The sequence below is a fragment of the Sipha flava genome, unplaced genomic scaffold (genome assembly GCF_003268045.1).
Source record: "Sipha flava isolate LNK unplaced genomic scaffold, YSA_version1 378_pilon_pilon, whole genome shotgun sequence".
Lineage (NCBI taxonomy): Eukaryota > Metazoa > Arthropoda > Insecta > Hemiptera > Aphididae > Sipha > Sipha flava.
The window spans coordinates 201,716-223,228 of record NW_020273085.1 but is presented as its reverse complement, the minus strand read 5'-3'; the positions used below and the strand labels follow the sequence as shown (position 1 = coordinate 223,228).

General features: G+C 29.3%; 1 protein-coding gene across 1 annotated transcript; it reads right to left on the bottom strand.

Moving 5' to 3' along the window:
- Positions 1 to 7,485: 7,485 nt before the first annotated feature.
- LOC112688100 (elongation of very long chain fatty acids protein 7-like) lies at positions 7,486 to 21,282 on the bottom strand. Its single transcript, XM_025561125.1, has 8 exons — positions 21,097 to 21,282; positions 16,666 to 16,808; positions 16,233 to 16,423; positions 14,733 to 14,825; positions 9,819 to 9,875; positions 9,603 to 9,708; positions 7,960 to 8,096; positions 7,486 to 7,861 (listed from the first exon to the last, which is right to left on the bottom strand). Exons 2-8 carry the CDS (start codon positions 16,757 to 16,759, stop codon positions 7,613 to 7,615), a joined length of 927 nt encoding a protein of 308 aa, XP_025416910.1. The 5' UTR covers positions 16,760 to 16,808; positions 21,097 to 21,282; the 3' UTR covers positions 7,486 to 7,612.
- Between the last annotated feature and the right edge of the window lie 231 nt (positions 21,283 to 21,513).

Below are 21,513 nucleotides of genomic sequence, written 5' to 3'. Positions count from 1 at the left end.
ATATAATAATAATAATAATTGCTATTATAATAATGATCATTATGAATATTAGGAATAACGAAAATTCCAACTATGTACGTTTAACTTGAGGTTCACAGAGTGCAGAACTGAATAAATTCGTTACGAATTGAGGAATTTCCGCTTTCGTCAGTTGTATACTTTTAATACCTACCGTTTGTCATCGTAATTAATTTATAAGAAATATGTTATATTATGTATAGTAACGAAGTAGATTTTTCACATATTGTTAGGATGAAAAATAATATGTTTTGAACAAAACGAAGATCTTGTAGGTTTTGAAATTCTGTGAGTCCTTTTTTTTTTTTTATTGCGGAAAATTCCTAGGAACTCTATCGTTCAACCGGAAATCATCGCACACATGGTCGACGAAAGAGGTCATGTTCGGAATTTTTTTTTTTTTGCTTTTTAGACACATTTCGAAATCTATTTGAGATCCCCGAGTAAGTGTACTGTATAACTTATGGTACAACGGTTACGAAATAAATGTTTATTATAAATTTTTTGTACAATACTAGAGTTTTGTCATTTTCTCGTATGTTCATTCTCAGATATTACCTACATTAACATGATACAATTTAATGTCAACGATTCTTAATTATATTTTTACTGTTGCTTGACTTAATATTGTATGGTTCTATATTTTTATATTGATTTGATTATGCTTCCATAATAACCCAAAACAAGAAATTTTCAATTTCAAATTAATCATATTATCTACATATAATTCCACTCAGGATCCTTTTGAATCTTTAAATGTTATTCATCTTCTGTATCTCATCATTTTATCGTTCATTGACTCATCAGTTTCCTGTTGATCTGCTAAATTAGCATTTTTTTTTCATTTCTTGATTATTAGTGATAAAATAGTATAAAAAAACAACATCTTATCCTAGATATGATGCTATTACACTTTATTTTTATTTGCATACAATTTATATTTATATCTATATATTCATTTACTATCAAATATAATTCGGGCCGAAATTATGCTTTTGATTTTATATTTACTATTTTATATGTATCAAATACATTTAATAACATTTTATAATAATACTTTTTTATGATGATAATTATTATATTTCGGCTGTGAGTTTTAAATTGAGTGATTTAGACTGATGCAATAAGTCATATCTGACATTTCATGATGATATAGTATAACATCATAGTAATATACTATAAACTATTGTTAAGTAAGTCCTTAAATTTACGCTGCTGTGCTCTATATAGCTGAACAAAGTTTTTTGGTGATATGGAGTGGTATTAAGTTCAAGATCAGAAGTTTGATGCCTCTTGTATTTCAGAATTATTAATACTATATTTTGGAGTCAATTAAATTTAAATTAATTTATTAAATATATTTGTAGTCAATGTTTCGAGTTTAGGTAAAATTAAGTAAAAATCTCAAAGCCACTACTTTAAAACTGCATTCCTACTGAAACATTATTTAATACAGATTAGTAGGGAGCTTCACCCTTTATCCAATTACTATTCCAATAATTTCCATTGGTGCTATTAACTTTAATTTGATACAATAAATTAACATAAAAAAAAATTTATACTTACGTTGAAATACTTTACATACATATTTATCTACAACAATTATATAAATGGTAAACTATTGTTAAATTGGACGAAAATTAATTGCTTAATAATCAAAATTTGAGTAAATTTAAAAATTGTGATGCTTTATTTAAGTTTTTTTTTTGTGTATTTACGAATCTTAATATAATTTAATAGAATGGAATCCTTATTCTTTATAAAATGAATTACGAAAAAAAGTTCGGACACTCGATACATTGATGTAGTAGAAAAAATTTGAATATTGCTTATAATGTAACCTATTTTTGAATACTACAGACATTTTAAGGATTGAAAAATATAGGTTCTCAATATTTATAAATAAATTTGGAATTAACATGCCGAAACGTACTACTATTTTTTATTTTATAAGTTTTTTGAAAAACTATGATATACTCAAAGGTAAAACTCACTTTCTTTAAAAATTAAAGTAAACTAAAATATTTTTCACAATCAAGTGAAAATTTACTCTATAAATCAGAAATATCTTTAGTTTGAAACAATGCTTTTAAATATGTTACTAAAGAGAAATTATCAATATTTTTCATAATTAGTTGAGTTAAAAATTAATTTCTATTTACTAAATTGAAGTTATAATAATAGATGAGCCAAGTTACTCATAATTATATTTTAACAATGCACTTATGTTTATTGATAACGATAAATTAATTATTATGTACATTTTTGAATCAATAGTCAAACAATTCACATAAAAAATTCACATAAAGATAATATTTTTGATACTGAAAAATTACTTACCAAGTTATCAACGGTACAAAATACTTTTATGATCTTATAAAGAAATAATTTTAATATTTTCGACATTTATGTATTTTTTTTTTTTTTTTTAAAAAAAGGTTAACGGTTATTGTCCTTTTGGACAAACTTTAAGTTTAAGTTATATAACGGTTATTGTCAAAATTAAAGGTAAAATAAAAAGGTCAATGAAATATTTTTGTTAAAAAGTATTCATTATTTAATAATACGAACTATTATTATTTTTATTTTTTGAACGAATAGCCTATACGGTTATGAGAGCTCAATGTCTACTATCTCAGTACTGAAGTGGAGTGGTCGATAATTGCATAACCCTTATTTCATTGGCAAATGTTCAGTATTATGTGTACTGCATGAAAATGACACGTGCAAACGATTTTGTGGCTTTCGCATTGTGTCGGATACCATTGATAACTGATTGCCGAGTGCTATCGCAAAAAAAAAGCGTGGATCTTTTACGATCACAGTTTGCTGTATTTGTACACGCTGCGTATACATAATATTAAATAGCCCCTTGGATAAAAATACTTTGTTCGGAAAAGTTAAAAACAAAAGAAAAAAACACACATAATATTTGCATAAAGGCTATCACTTTCCTTTTACACTCGAATTTAATAGCGTAATATGTTTTACTCAAATACATAATTTTCACGGAAATGACGAAAACATAATAACGCTTGTAAACCATATTATGAATTATTTCCGAGCCATTCAGCTGCACACTACTAAAACTCTAAAGGATAAATCAATAAAAACTGAACGGTTTGTTTTAAGAAAATATGGAGTTTTTTCGTTGTTCAATTTTTATATTGTCAAATTTTGAATGGTTGCAGGTTCTAAAGTAAAGTATGTTCACCCTGTGCATATTGCAAGTAGGATGGTTAATTATGGTATAATAAAAGTAGCATTTCTTCTCGAATATGCGTATCAAACAATCGTGCAAGTGACAAAATGGAAAAGTAAATTAAATAAATATTTTTTATCGTAGCAAATAAGATAGATGATCCGTTGTTAACATTAATTATTGAATTCATTATTTTTATAAATACCTTGTAACTACGTGTACACCAAAATGTTTTCAACTTTGATTTACGAACTCCTATATGGATCATAAAGTATATTAGAGGGCGTCCGTAAACTTATGTCCAAAAAAGAAGAAAATTAAGAAAACAATTTATTTTTCTTATTAATTTTGTATAATGTTACATGCATTTAGTACATTAAGTTAAAAAAATAAAAAAATAAAGTTTTTGTATTATATTATTATTTATTTCTTCTTATATTTTATTTTTATTAACAGGTCCGCTGACATTTATCATATATATAAGAAATCTCCCGAAAAATAAGTCTAGAATACGCTATTATATGCATGTATAATTTATCATATCCAATTAATATAACCGGAGGAGCGACTATATTTCCATAGAGTAAATGTTGTTAATTTTCAAATGATCCTCTGATGTACTACGATTGACCATATAATATTACTATTATTAAATAATTATAATGTAGCCAAAGCTCGAAATAGTTAAACATTATTTAATAATAACGTCATAATTTTAAATAAAGTGATTTGTGGTTTTGTGGTGATTTTGATCTATAATTCTACTTAACTTATTCGAATAACGGAAAACAACTTCTTCTAATAAGAAGTAACAAATTAATCGATTCATTAAAACGTATTTGTTAGTTGTTAGTGGATAAATGTTACGTTTCACTTGCCACCAATTACGGTCCATCTCGGCAATCGATAGTAGAATAGCACAAAATATAATAATAATAACGTATACGAGCGTTTTATTGTCGGTTTATCGTATCGTGCACTTACGTTGGAAATTTCGGTTATAACGGTTTGTATCCCTCGTTTGTAACACGACGATTTGAAATCGTGGTTTTGCATTTATGCAAATCGGCGGGTTATTATTATTGGATTTGCTCAGCAAATCGTAATTATCTTTAGCCGGATTGCAGTTGTTTCTATGCTTGTGAGCTGTGACTGTGGACGTGTTCGGCATACATAACAGCCGTGGCCCGAAATTTTAATACCCGACGGAATTCGTTGATAATAAAACGTCTAGACTCTAAAATCAGTAATTATATTTTTTTTCCCTACCTAGTTAATTGTGTTTAAATATTAGTACGGTGATGATCGGTTATCGGTTAATCGTTACGTATTCATTTTTTTTTTCTAGTAACTTTTCATTAAAAAAATCGAATGCAAGTTCTAGAGCATTGTTAAAATATATATTTTAATCCTTCTGTGCAATACGAAATTCAAATATTTTTCATAATAAAATGATTTTTTTTTTTTTTTAAAGTTCGTATTATTTCGTGAAATAGTTAAATCTTATAAAATAAATCATAGTAAAAACAATTTCTTATCCTTAGGCTGTTGAAATTAAAAAATAAATATATATATTTATTTAATTTTATTTCCTATGTACTACATTGATTAATTAGTACTTTTATATTTTTTGCGTCCCATTCAATTATTAATAAATAAAATAAAATTGATGTAAAATAATTAAAAATTCATTTATGTGGATTCTACCAAAAATATCAATTTAATGCAATCAATTATGTCATTCATTTAATACACAAATATATTAGTATAAAAGTCAACGATTAAGTAATATTTTATAATTTTAGTAATACTTTACAATAATTGCAACTGTCTGAAACTGAATTTTTTTTTAAATTTAATAAGTTAGATCAAATATTTAATTTATTGATATTAAAATAATATCTTCGTATTTGTATGAAGAAATAGTTAGATAAAATTAAATGTATTCGTGTCTTTTTATTTGGTATTCAAATATCGTTGTAAAATACTTTACAAAAATAAAGCTTTCGACTCCTTCTTTACGCTGATGATATTGTGTTATTTTCTTCTAACAAATTTCTTGAAAGTTTCGTTGATACCTTAAACAATGAAACAATGACTTAAGTACACTCATATCCAAACTCTCTGACGCGTTCTTTACCATTGCTCCAGAGAAGGTTCACTATATGTTTTTCATTAGCAGGCAATTAGTTATTCATCCTCATATCATACTCGACACCAAATTATTTTTCACTCATTCTCTGTCATTTACCTTGGCATCAAACTCTACCCCAAATTGAGATAAGTTCCTCACTTGAATTTCCTCAAAGGTATAATTTTTCTTTGGCCAATTTTCTCCGGACCACAACTGACACTAGTTGATGGTCACATCATTCTAGCCTCATAAAAATATTTAACGTAGTCATCATAGCTTAATCTAACTATGGATCATTCCTTTATGCCTCTGCCTCTCTTACTCACTGGAAAAAAATCAATTTCATTCTAGCTTCTTGTCTTCGTACGATCATTGAGGCACTCATCCCCTCTAATTAGATTAGTGGTGGAATGTTCTTGTTCTCCAAACGAACTAAGAAGTCGGCACCTTGTTGGGAAGTTTCTTATAAAATACTTATCCTCACTTAATCAATCCCTCTTCAACACTTTTGTTTCTATCAATACTTCTTGGACTTACACTAAAACGCTTCTCATATTAGCCTCTGTCACTTATTCTTCTACGAATTTTACCCCATTCATTTATTGCTCAGGCCTATGGTTGCAATTGTACGACACTCCGTTGTACTTAACATTAATTCATATCCTTTAAGTAACCGTCTCTCCTTATTTCCTCGGTTACTCCTCAAGTGAACTATCTTGCCTCCCAAACTCCCTCATTGATTATTTGTTTAACAATTTTGTCCTACTCAATTTCCCACGCTTTCTATTAGTCTTCACAGATGGCTCTGTTTTATCTGGCTCGACTGGCTTCTCCTTCTTTATTCCTAATCTAAATATTTCCATTTCTGAAAAATTGAACTCTCTCACATCATCCTTTACCACCGAATGTTATGTAATAATTAATGCTCTTCAGTACATCTTCACTCTTGATACCAAAAAATTCCTCATTATCTCTGACTCACAGGCTTGCCTCCTCGCTCTTTCCTCAAACTCATTCAAGCCCTCTCTTTTTTTCTTAATTCTCATCATCACATCCCTAATTTTTTTGAATTAGCCTCAATGATAAGATCGTCAATTTTTATTGGTTCCCAATCATGTTAGTATAACCGGCAACGAGCGATCTGATCACCTGGACTTCTCCACACATTTTTCTATTCCTAAAATTCCTAAAGTCCTGCTTCGATCTCCTTTCTATCAATCGTACGTTCCTCTGCAATACTTGGTAATCTGTTTGGTTCTCCTTACCTCATAAATTCGCCTCATGGCACAGATATTTTGTCCCTATAATACCTGAGTTTCCATAGTTCAGGAAACTTAACATTTCTAGTCGTCTGATCGTAGGATTTAATCTTCTCCGTATTGAGCACAGTGTCCTCCCCACCATTCTTCTAAGCTTTCCCTTAATTCTTCTCCACTCTGTATTAGTACTCAAGAAGAATTAATATGCGATTTTAACCACAATATAATATATTATTAAATATTATTTAACTGCCCTTTCCTTCTTTCTAGTAGACAACTTCTTTTTTCATTCTTATCTTCCTTTGGCTATATAACTTCCGACTCTAACCTTCTCCTCAACTCTCACTCCATTCATATCATTTATTTCATCATTAATTTCATCAAATCCTCCAGCTACCTTATTTTATTGTTTACATAAATATTTTTATTTGTTCATTTATTTCTATTTATTTTTATTTTTTATATTTTACCTTATTTTTAAAAATATTATTAACTAGGTACTTAAATTCTATGTATAGTTAATCTAATTGCATTCTGTAATGTTTACGATAAAGGCAAATTAAAAAAATAAAATAAAAATCTTTTGATATCAATATTTTGTTTGATAAAACTAAATTATTTTTTCTTTATATAACATGTTTTTATGACTAAGAACACATAATCATAATAACTAAATATTTATATATGGAAATATTTTATTAGTTAATACATCATTATTAAAATATATAAAAAAAGTAATAACAATAATATGTTTATACAAATGCTGTAAATATTTTAAGATTATTACAGATGATCATATTTTTTAAATTGTTATAATATTGACAGTATTTATTTGTAAATGGAGTGTTTAACGTACATGAAAGACAAAATAATTATATATTGATGTACTTTTATTTTTATTTTACCACACTTCATATATATATACATGAACGAGAAGATTCGATTGGTTATTCACATTATTGAATAATAATATTTGTTTGTATTTCATGTGATGCGTACTCAGGATGATTTGATTTTATCAGTATTGTCCATTTCATCAACTTGTTTCACTTTACTTATGTTGTGTCTTACGTCGAGCTTAACAATTTTATTCGTTATATTTTTATTATAAGCGGTCTTATAGAAATCCATGAACAAATAGATGAAGGCAAACAGATCGATAATCAATATGGACGATAATACTCTTGGCATGTTGCAATCATATTTGTATAAAAACACCAAGTAAGTCACTGCGATAAACAATTGGGTCTAGAAAAAAAATATTAAAACAATAATTATCATACACGGTTTTCATTTTTGTTACCGTTTTAAAATGTTCGGTTAGGTTCGCTATATCGGTTACTAACAATTTGCAATCGAGTCACATACACTTTCCACCATAGATATTTTTGCATGAACGGTCCGAGAGCGGCTAAAAAGTAATAACCATACATGGCTATGTGAACAGCTGAATTGAGCATTGCACCGTAAGCAGCATGTTCGGCTACAAATAATAATACAATATCAAAAATAATTGTAAATTATATAGTTCAGTCGAATTTATGGAATATGCTACGAATGTTTTTAAAGCAGACGAATTATTATTGTGTGCGAGTACAAGACGTTGAACAATTGATTTCAATTATACGAATACAAACAGGACACTTAGTATTTATGATACACTGCAATGTTTAATATCTTTATTGGATTAATTTTCCGATAGAATTTCAACGTTAACTTAAAACGTTAACGGCTCATACATTTGTCAGTTGATAATAAGTAGGCAAATAGATAGTAAATATAAAATAAGTTAATTAAATTAAATAAGTCCGATAAAAGTGCTTGTATACAATAAATTATAGTACGTATGAAATATTATGCGTAAATAGGAATTTCAAAGTATTATTTTTTCTTTTTATCGTTATTAGTAGCATCGTTTGGTCAGGATTGGTTTTGAGTCGGCCATGTAAATCGGTGAGACCCAATTCATTTAATACTAAATTAAAAATCCTTTGAAGTGTTTTATGATTCTTTTTATTGTCCTCACTATCAATTGCGCAGTCCTTTATTAGTGCCCAGTGGCGTACTAATAATTTCTAACTGGAGAAAAAATTGAAATACGTACGGATTTAAAAAAATAATTCCTTAGATTACACTCTTCAAGCGTTTTTATATCCCATAAATATAATATTATGATTTAACTGTTTGACAGAAGTGATAATGTAGGTAATTATTTTTATTTATTATTTTTTTATTTTCTGATCAATTCTGTAAAAAATATTTTCAACATATTTGAATACAAATACAGTTGAGTCGCGATAACTTGAAGTTGAAGGGGGATAAAAATTCACTTCGAGATATGTATTATTCGAGATTTCTAACTAATTTATAGGGAAAGAATTTTCTAGGGGAATAAAACACAATTCGAGTTGTCAAGTTTTTCGAGTTACCGAGGTTCGAATTATCGCGACTTGACTGTATTATGTTATTTGATATAAAAATGTATATTTTTATTCAGAATTTATATGATTCGCTCGTATCAACTAAAACACAAAATTATAGTCACGTAATATTATAATCTATTTTGCTCACATAAAATATGTTTTATATTTACAGATAAAGGGGTTCGTCTGATCCATCAATAGTACGCCACTGCTCATTATTATGCTTCAAAATTTTTATTCAGTAGAGAAAATTAAATTTTATTACTTAAGATTATTTTATTTTGTTTTACGAAACCACTTGGCCAACAATATAAAAAAAAATTATTTTCTTTAAGTCAGCATTTTAATTTTTAATATTAAGTTATAAATTATCCAATTACTGCTGAAAAACTCAAACATGTATAATTTAGCGGGTACCGTAATCAAATATTACTTTATAATATATTGAGTTTGTTGTTATGCATTTAGTATACAAATGAGTATTTGTTGATTTCAATTGTACAAACCACGAAGTACTATTATAAAAATAAGATTTATAGCACAGATTAGCATATAATAATATTTACTTTTAAAGTATCGAATATGCAGCCAACACGTCATTACCATTTTTGTATGGTGATAAACATGCAAGAACGATACATGGGATTGTTTTTTCCTCAAAACGAAAAACACCTGCAGCAAAACAAGGGGGGTCTAAATAATCGATTATTTAATACAGTTGCGATAAAATGGTTTGGAAATAAAATCGTGTTATTCGTTTATTGTACTGTAGACGAACTTACGGTGTCCAATAAATCAATGATCTTCGATATAAAGTAGAACCATGAAACAGTGTGCAGCTGCGGGAATAATAAATGATTATGAATTAGTATATGGTTTATTCAGGGGTGATATAGATACGCAGCAGCGAAATAATTCGTCGCGCCTATTTGTCGTAATTTCTATAGCATGCGCTATGCCTGTGCTTGGATGTCAGTGGCCTGTTATTGTGGACTTATGGATTTATACACGATTTTTAGCGTGGAAAACGGTGCACCAAGTCGTAAGCATTGGTCTTGCGATAGAGTTATTAGATAGTAAATAAATAAAAACGTATTGTACAATCGACATTTATTTATTTGTACTTAAAGTCGACTTCGAGATGAAAATATTAAGCGTAATGCACGGAAGGCGTTTCATATCAAAAAAATGTAATAAACACGTGGCTCTATAAAATATTTACTGAGCATCTTACGCGTCGGCTCGTGACCAGCACAATTGAAAAATAATGAAACCAATATTTACGTCGGAGACGACCGGTTTTGCTATATAGCCAACGACTTTCTGAAAGTAATTGGCATTCGAGCATTTTATTTACAATTTAACAGTACAACGAAGTTTCCGTATTGACTGTAGTCATTTGGACGAGTTTAAACGTACATAAATATTTATGAGAATGGGAAGCAGACGGGGAAAGTTGCCGTTGAAATAAACCGACGAAAAGTAACTTGTATACACCTACTCGAAATTAACTCGTCTCGTTGTTTCTCGTGTTTACATAACCACCGACCACCCGATACTAACGCTGTGCACCGGACTTTTCGCGCGTTATTATCATTGTTATTGTTATTATTATTATTATTATTAAGATATGCTTTCCGGTTTTCGTACAACGCATATTATGTCGCATTAACATATCGAACCACCCCATTGTGCAATGTCATATTCCGTAGATATTCAAGTGATGTTTCATAGGAACATGTAACATCACATTTTAAGTTTTATTAATGTAGTTAAAATATGTATGTGATTGCTAATGCTCATAACCGCTGTCATTCAGGCAATATGGTGGAGATGTTTTAAAATAACATCAAAGTAATATTACCAAATTACATGAGAAGGAATGTAATTTCATAGCGATGTTGCTACAACATTGTAATATGATATTTAAAGAGCTAAATCTACTATAAAATTAAATAAAAAGAAAACTTTTATCGCACTAATCGTTCGTCGCCGAGATTCGATCTTACCCTACCTAACTTATCCTAACGTATTAATGGGGGACGCCTAACATACTGAGCTACTACTAACTATTTACTATAGAACGAGAAAATAGTCATTTGAAATACCTGATTTATTAATTATTGTATTCAATGTTATTTAATGTAGGTACATTTTTATCTGTATTAAAGATAAATCGTTATTCAATCAATAATAGGTAATATTGAAGAAATAGGTTGTTGAGGAATAAATAATAACATAGTTATATAATTTATAATTTTTATTAACCACAAATACGCATTAATTTATAGTATTGTAGTCTGTAATAGTAAAACAAAACACATTTTTACAATTTTTCTTCTGGATTTAAAACTTTATTTTGTACGTATTTTCAAATATAATATAATATATCAGTTTTATACATCTTTTTAAATTTTTTCAAAAAATGAATATGTCAATTCCATTACAATAGCTTTACTTAAATTAATGGGAATAAGGAAACATTTATTTTTTATATCGCTTATGTTTATAGAAAAACATTCTGAAAAATTCAAATTATCAACTATGTATGAACCTACAATTGAAGAATCAAGAGGGTTAAAATAAAATGGTGAACAGTTTGAAAATGATTGCACTATTTATTTAAGATAATTTTCATTATGGTGTTTTCATATATATTTGACTTTAACAATAAAATTATTCCTTAAGCTTCCATATTTATCATTTTCGTTTATAATATTTATTTTCATTCCTAAATCATTTAAAATAATTTCTTTGAAAAGCTTATCTGTTATGTTATAATGTACTGAAGGTGTGCGATTTTCTATTTCTTTTTTAATAATATAATATTGTGGTTGAAGAGATTTTGCTATAAACAATTTTTGTTTTTCAATAATCCTATAATAAATTTCTCTAAGACGATATTTAGAACATTTTTTTGATATTTTCAATTCCTGTAAGTAATTTTCATACTTGAAACAACTGAAGTTGTCTAATGGACAATGTATGGGAAGATGTAATAAGCTGTGAACATTGTATGATATTAAATGATCTCCGTATAACGTTGAATATTGAGAAATAAATTGTTTGAAAAATATCTCAGCCAATTCTTTATGAATTTGGCATGTAACATTATTAATTAATAGTTTAACACCAGCAACTAATAACATGAAATGTGTATAAAATGATTTTTTTAATTTTCCTTTTAAGACTACTTGATCAGAGTAAAATAAGAAAAACCTTAACTCCGTACACGAGACACACACGAGAGTTTACAGTTGCTAGTCAACCGAGGTCGTCACACGTCGTCTAATAACAATAACTATTGAAAGCGTACAAACCCCCAGAAAAAGTATATAAATATATATTTCTATAAAACAATTGTAGAATAACATCGCATTTGTGTTAATTTGTATTTGTGGCATCTGAGTAAATTTTAAACAGGTATACAATGTTTTTCAGTAACTTATGAGACATTATTTCTAGGCAACCCACATGCAATATCACATAAATATTATTTGGAAATATTTTCTATGAAACACAAATTTAACATAGAGGCGATGTTATGTAACTTTTCTTGCAAACTGGGACAACACACGTACACGTTTAATTCGAGCAAAAATAACATTAGATCTCGTGCCTAGTGCGATATACATTCGACTCGCGGGCCTTTCGAACTATAACCACGGCTTCCGTCGGCTCTTAATGATATTTCAATCATTGCCGCACAAGGATCAAAGACACAACAGTTTTACTCCATACTTATCACGTTTCTCGCCTAACCTTTGCGATCATACACCTCGTGATATTTTATTTTAACCATGGTTTTCCATGGACTTGTATTTAAATTACATTATATGTTTTGATAATTGACCTAATAAAAAGTTTTTCTATGTTATTGGATCTTCAAGTAAGCAAACACCATATTAATTTCTTAAAAGACATATTTTATGTATACAATAATACACTAGTCACAGAAATGAATGTGCTAAAACATACTTACTGCTGATGTACTAAATGATAAAAATATTGAAAAATAGGTTAAATGGCTGTCAGAACCTTGTTGTAGAGGAGAAACTAAATATTTAAAATTTTTCAAAATACTAAGAGTTAGTACATAACATCAATGTAGATGAAGTGATTGAGCATTTAAAACTGTAACTCCTAATAATAGAAGAATGGAATTATGAACTATGTTTTGTTATAATTTTTATAACCAAATAATAATAAATATAACTACAAAAAAAATTTGACTCTTGAGTTACTAATGCCACTTCCCCCCTTAAAAATATGCCCTTGTGCTGATTCGAAATTGGATTGGCCTATTTTAATACTAAGGTCTGTACACGCCTATGGCCATAAATCGGCGTGTGACCACCAGAATTCGCGCAGAATCTGAAGACCGAAAACTGAAATCCCACTGAATTATATGGGTTCAGAACTTCGGCGTGCGTTTGTATTTCTTATGAAAATACTTGAAGTTTGAACCAGAATGAAATAAAATTAGTAGCTTGGTTGAATTGGTGGAAAATAGGGTAGAGGGAGGCGTATTAGGGTTCGTTGCAATCGCGAAATATATATCCGAAAACACTGATAGAATATAATAAAATTATTTATTTTATTATTTATAGGATCATAATTTCGTTTTTCAGAATATATTTGGAATATCATTCATACTTAAATACATTTTTAACATTGTGTAGGATTTATGAATATAACATTTGTATTAGTGCGATCATAAGTCGGTTACAAACTATATACTTTCTGATGTCTTTATTCATTCATGTATACAATGACGTACTATTATTTATTCATTATAAATAATACAAGCCATGAATATGATTGAAAATACGATAAACGATCAAATTAATACGATAAAGTTAATGTAAATTATTTCGATGATTTAAAATAAGAATACACTGACTTTTTTTCAAAACATAAGATAAACTTCTGAAAAATTTGAGTCAATCATTTTAAGAAGATTTATTTGTTACATTTGAAACGTTTTCTTGAAGTATTAAGTTTAAAAATAAACGACAGGAAATATTTTCAAGGACTTTTGTTAGTTCTATGGTGATATGAGGTTGGATAGGAGGATGGAGATTTGGTATCGAACGTGAACGGACAGTAGCCTACAAAAAGGATAAGTTGAATAAAAATCCACATGATTAGGTTTGATCTGTCAGAATGTAATTGACCAATATAAAAGTGCAGCGAGCACGTTTATCACGAGTCAAAGATTTATTGATCGGAAATCGAAGAATTTCTATCACCTGGTACAATTGCAGCTGGACATTAGAAAGTTAGTCATGGCGCAGAAGACGCCGAAGGAGTGGTGAGTGAAAATGGTTCTGCAGCGTTGAGAGAAATCGAATATAAAAACCCATTAACTTTTCTAGTACCCTTTTATGTGCGCGTATGTGTGTGTGTACATATGCGCGCGTGTATCACGAAGACCGATTAAAAACAGGATTGTGAAAAATATGTATTCATTTATCTTTAAGGATATCGACTTCAGACGAAAAGTTTTACTTATCTCATGACAAGGGAATAATAGATAATTTTATCATAATATTAAGTCATGTGGAAGTACACAATAACTAATATCAAAGTATATATGTCAAATACTTGTGTTTAATCAGTTCGTGTTAATTATCAACACAGTTGACCAATAATTCTTAATTTTTTTTTTAATAATCCGATCAAAGTATACTTACACATTTTATTAGATACTTTTCATGTGGGGTTTCTCTGGTTATAGTACATAGATTGAAAAATATAAACTTTGGTATTCCGGGTGTCAAAATTATCTGAAATTAAAAAAAAAAAATGTAAACGTTTAATAAAACTTAAAAATGTATTATTCTAATAACAAATTTTAATGTGATGACAAATATTATTATTTAATAAAATATGTCGTCTCTGGACTATGTCGTTTACGTTTTTCAGTTTTATAACCTTAAGCAAAGAAAAGAGATAGTTTAATTTATAGTATTTCTACATTGACTTGTGTTACTAAGCATATGGTGTAAGAATAAGTGTCATTTAAATCTTTCTGGTAAAAACATTATTTTTGGTTTAAATTTTTTTTATTAAAATTTACGTCATATTGGTTGTACAAATAGTAAAATCACAGTTAGGAATGTTAATTATATTTTATTGTTGGACCCAGAAGAAATTATTGTTTTCAGAAATACTAACTGAGCATAACTATTATAAGTGAATGGAACGCATAAATTAAAAATTAATATTTTTTCGCGTTATTATAATAGTTTTAAATTTCTTCTCTCAGTGTTTTATAATAAATTATAGATATAACAGATGCTAATCTATATCGTACTATTAATTAATTCTTTTGTCATTTAAATTGATTATTTTTTTGTTTGAATGATAATCTACACAAACGAGCGTACAAATACAATTGCAAAATGGGTAATTAAAAATATGCGATTTTTTACTTAACTTCCGTGCAATTGAAGGCAACGCCCTGTACGTTTGTTGTTTTTAATTAGTTAAAATATTTCACACATAAAAACACATTTATACAAATATATTTATATATTCTAACTGTAATCTATGTTATTAAATATATATCGCGTATATGAACTTGAAATACAAACGTCCATCTCCAAAAATTATATTTGTGATATTATAATTAATAATTAATGTAAAAAGAAAAAAATCAGAATAGTTAATATTGTTGATTATTGCATTACAGGTGTTTACAACAAATATGGAATATGCAAAGCTTATCGTTTTAAAATGTGTATGAGTCCGTTCTATATTATAGCTATATATATTTAAAGGAACACTAGGATTTTGCGGTTTGCAAACATCTCTCTTACTATTTTTTTCACCCGTCATCTGTATATAATAATGTCGTATAATATTAATTTTACGGTTGTTTTGGTTGTTTTATTGTTATTATTGGATTTAAAACGTTTATAACAATGTTTGTAGGATTTAATTTTACGAGGGAAAATATTAATGATATAAAATTGTTACGATACTATTTATGTTGCTATGCTTTATACGATTGTACGTTACATCTTCAGTAATTTTAAAACGATTCAAAATAGTTCTTATGTGTGTCTTAACTGTACCCTAAACGCACTGTGTCACATTGTTATTAAAATCGTATTATAAAACTTTTGAAATAAAACAGTCAAGTTGTATATTCAAAATATTATCGGTGTTTCTGTAAGACATGAGCTTACCCATAAACAAAGCAGACTGTTGTACAAGAACTGCAAGAAGTTGAAAATCAGAATGATGTTCGTAATATTGTACGGCTCTCGATTTTCCATCATTTTCGGACCGATTTTCTTCACGAACAATAAGTATACTATGATTATCATGACCACTGGCCAAGGGTTGCTTACCAAAAGCCACGAATCGATCTCTTCGTCTATTAACAATAATTTATTATTTATAATTCGATTTTTTTATCAAAAGACGTGTTGCGAGCTATACATTGTAAAATATGATGATGTTATGATTGAAACCTAATCGTTAGTTATATATGTTCTCAAGTTGATTCCCTCGAAATAATCTATAAGATTCTGTGATAAATACTATTTTATACTAGAGTGCTGTTGTGATGATATCTACTATACAATTTAATTATTGTGCGAAACAAATATTGCTTACCGTATTTGACTTCGCGTTCCACGATCTCCTTGATATAATGTTTTGTCTGATTTATGTAGTGAAGTATATTATAATTTTTTGTGTCGGTCATCATCAAGGTATTTACTTTGAATGAATAAAATCGAATTTCATAAGTTTGGTTCCTTGTACGAGTAGAAAAAATATATTTACATCAATAAATTAACATTACGTAACAGTTTAATATAGGTTAATTGGATTATATATTTTTTTAAATTTCGTCCAAAAATCTTATAATAACTGAGTAAACACAAAATCAGATTGTTATTACACAGTTTAAAATAATGCAGATAAGATATTTTACGAATAATTTTGTACGGTCAGTTCGTGTTTAGTCGTCGATGAGACCACACGTTAATTTACACGCGCCGTTTTATAGCTCCCGATAGCATTATCGTCTGATTAAGACGCGCCGCTTCAAATCGGTAATGTATAATAATATTTTGTTATCGTATAAAGCCCACTAATGTCGGTGTCCCAGCGGTTTAGGCCTGCAAGCAACTCACTATCCAGTCGTTACCTATATTGATATGGCTTCGGCCGACAAACCATTATCTAAGAAAACGATTCCACCACTAAAATTAACCAATTCAAATAAAGCTTCTAGGGGAGAAACATCTCTATCGGACTCCAATAGTTATATCTGGCAAGCAGTCGAATCAAACAATAAACTTATGAGATCCCTTAATGTAGCCTCACCTTCTTCAAAGAAAACCGATCCAAATATATTTATTTCTCTAAATCGATTCTCTCCAATCGCTCCTATTATCGAAGATGACCAAATGGACAACACAAATGAAAACGAAAATGCTTGGGGGAAAAAAAAAATCAATCGTCTAAGCCACTTCCAATCTTTATACATACACAATTAAATATCAACATATTTTATACGAAAATGAAAGAACTAATTGATTCCTCGGGATTTGAATGCCATAGCTCTATCACAATCTAAAAACAATAATTGGAATAATAAAAACCAATATTCTAAAACTTCAAACGTTATTAATCAAGAACTTCCTCATCCAAATTTCTCTCAGAATTTTCCTTCTCTGAACAGTGAATCTCCCCCCACTCCAAAACCAATAACCCAAATCCTAACCAAGATCTCACAACATAACTGTCATTATTTATAAATGATCTAAAAGCATTAATTAATCCACTCGTTTCAGTCCTTACTACTGTCATCGAAAAACTAATAAAAAATATCAATTAATAATATAAAACCACTAACCATATTCTTATGGAAAGCTAGATTTTCTTCAACATCTAAATGAACTCCAAATCGTACTTAATGAGAAAAAAATTAAAATAGCACTTATTTTGGAAACTCATCTCACGAAATCTTCCCCACCCAAAATATTCGAATATGAAATAATTAGAGCAGATTATCTAGACGGAACAACACATGGCGGAGCTGCACTCATTAACTCCAGACAAATAAAACACTCCCCTCTATCATCAATTAGAAGCAGCAATATTCAATCAGCTAGCACAACCTTAAAAATAAACTCTGTGCTTATCTCGATATCATCCTGTTATTTCCCCCCAGGAATAACATTTCCTACACCTGAACTTATCATCCTTCTTCAATCTTTCAACCATAGCTATATAATAGGTACGGACTTCAATGCCAAACATCAAACCTGGAGCCGTTCTACTAACACTAGAGACCGTGCGTTTCACAACCTTATTACGCAAAAACATCTTAAAGTATTAACAAGCCCCACTCTGACCTATTGGCTATCTCATGCTAAACATTATCCAAATACGATTGACTTCTTTATTTCCAGCATGCCAAACTGTTTCATAACTTACATTACAAATTTAAACGATTCAGCTTTACCCCAGTTTTACTTCATATAGGAGCTCAACCCATACTCAAACAAAATCTACCAACCATCACTCCTGGATTCGTAAACTGGAGTCAATTCAGAGACATACTAGTTGAAAAAAAAATACTTAATATTAAATTAAAATCGTCTGCTCACATTGATAGCGCAATCAATTAACTTACCAATAACATTCAGATTTTAGCTAAAGAGTCCTCAACACCGAGGTCAATCAACAATTTACCATCTAACCTAACTCCAGAATTAAAGCAACTTTTAGCTGAGAAACGAAGAGCAATATCGATATGGCAACGAACTCACTATTCTGATGACATAACTAGGTACATAAAAATGACACATACAAAAATTACTTACAAAGTCTCTCATTAAAAAATGGCTCGCTTTGGCGCAAAAAAAAAAATCAATTTTTCGATTAAAGGAAACCAAACCTCCTCTTTTACGACCAAACAACTCTCTAGCAGTTACCGACAAGGAAAAAGCAGATACATTAGCTGAAGAATTATAAACAGTATTCACACCACATTCAATCTCACCACCACCGCTGCACCTAGAGACGGTCATTGAATCACTCTACTCTCCACTACCTATGGCTTTACCCACAAAACCTACCTCACCAGCTAAATAAGCGGAATAATAAAAAAACTATCTAACAGAAAATCTCCTGGTCACGATCTTATAACCAACAAAGTAATTAAAAACCTACCAACCAAAACAATAATTTATCTAACACATATATATAATGCTACCCTTCGTCTGTCTTATTTCCCAACCACTTGGAAATCTTCAGTTATAGTCACTATTCTCAAACCAAGAAAACCACCCAAAAAACCATCCTCATACCGGTCCATAAGTCTCCTACCAGTTCTAGGTAAAATTTTGGAAAAAATACTACTAAAGCGCTTCTCTGTAATAACCGAACAAAATAAAAACTTACCAAACTTCTAATTCGGATTTCGAACGAATCACTCCACAATCAACCAGTTACACCGGGTTGCTGATGCAATCTCAACTGCCTTAGAAATAAAAAAATATTGTGCTGGAGTCTTTCTTGACGTAGCTAAAGCATTTGACACAGTCTGGCACGATGGACTACTCTTCAAATTAAAATATTTATTTCTCGCTTCATTCTATCTCATCTTAAAATCATACTTGGAAAATCGCACATTTAAGGTTCGCCACAACCTTCAACATTCAAAACAATTTCCCATTGGTGCCGGGGTACCACAAGGAAGCGAAATTGCACCTTTTCTGTACATGATTTACACATCTGATCTCCCCAAATCAAAAAAAGCAATCCTCGGTACCTACGCAGATGATACTGCACTTTTATCAATAGCTTGAGATAATATCACTGCAAGCCTTCAACATCAAACACACAACGATATTATCTCAGAATGGTTTGTCAAATGGAAAATTAAAGTTAATGAATCAAAATCTTCCTTCATCACATTTTCACTCAAGCCCCATATATGCCCTCCCATAACTATGAACAATATTACTATTCCTCACTCAAATGAAGTAAAATATCTTGGTTTGATATTCGACAGACGCCTGAAATGGTCATCCTATCTTAAAGACAAACGTAAAAAATTAAATTCAAGACTTCACCTATTAAGACCGCTTCCGCGCTCAAACCTCTCATTAACTCTTAAAATAATATTATATAAAACTCTCCTACAACCATTGTGGGCATACGGAGTAGTAATATTGGACTCTGCCAAAACATCTAATAAGAGAACTATACAAGCCTTCTAGAATTCTGTTATCGCATAATGACTGGAGCACCATGGTTTCTCTCTAATAATTCAACTAACTCCGACCTCAGGATTTGTTCAGTCAAAGAAACTGCTGCTCTCTATTACAAACGCCTCAGCTCAAAACTTCAATCCAACGCCAACCAGCTCATCAAGGATCTAGTTCTACCAAAATTACTTGAAAATCAGACCAGGCGTCTTAAGCGGAACTGGTATCGAGACTTAATAAATCTATAAACTCTAAAAATTGTATAAACTGTAAAAATTGTAATAAGTGTATGGTAAATACTAAGACTAACTTTAAAGTCACTAGGTGTCTCTAATGTGAGACTTTCTACAATGTCAGTATCATTCCCAGTTCTTTTACCCGCCCTAAATATTGCTTATCGTACAAATACGTATAGATTGTAATAATAATAATTTCAAAATAAAGTCACATATTAAAAAAAAAAAAAACTTTGTACGGAAATATTTATTTTAAATTTGATTGAATAAATTTAGTAGTACGGATGTGTTATTAACATGTGAATGTATTATTTATTTAAACTTATACGTCATTGGTATAATTGATTTTTACTAAAACAAAAAATGTATTTAAAGCATTTCTAAATAACTGTACTGATTACAATTTGATTCGTTAAAAATGTCGTCCTTTATAATGTATGCGAGTAAAATTTAACTAAAGAACCTAATGGAAATTCTGTGTTCTTTATATTAATATTGGTTATGTAGTTTAATCGCTGTTAAAACTAAACAATAAGAGTTCTAAAAATTGAAATATAAAAATGTATTTATAATAAAACAATTACCTGATTTATAGGAAAATAAATACTTTTTGGAACCTTAAATTCTGGAAAAATAATCAACGTGAACAAATTGCTTTTTATTGCACTTGACTTGAGACAAATATAATATTTTTATGAAAAAACAACGACGTGTCGTGTACTTTGTGGTGATGTGTACACATCATTGACATCATTAAGACGAAGCAATTGTTTGTTATTGCATAGTGCTTTCTTTATTAGAAATTCATATTCTTCTCGTGAACTATTTGTCTAATTATAATCCAACTAATGTACGGTCACGAGTGCGTATTGATTTAATTTGTTTAATGTATACGTTATGTTGTAAAGCCCCCATTTTCAATAGGTTATTTATTATACCTTTTTATTATTTTTAAGGAAACATGATCGTTTTTAATGCCTATTAATACAAAGACGTGCATA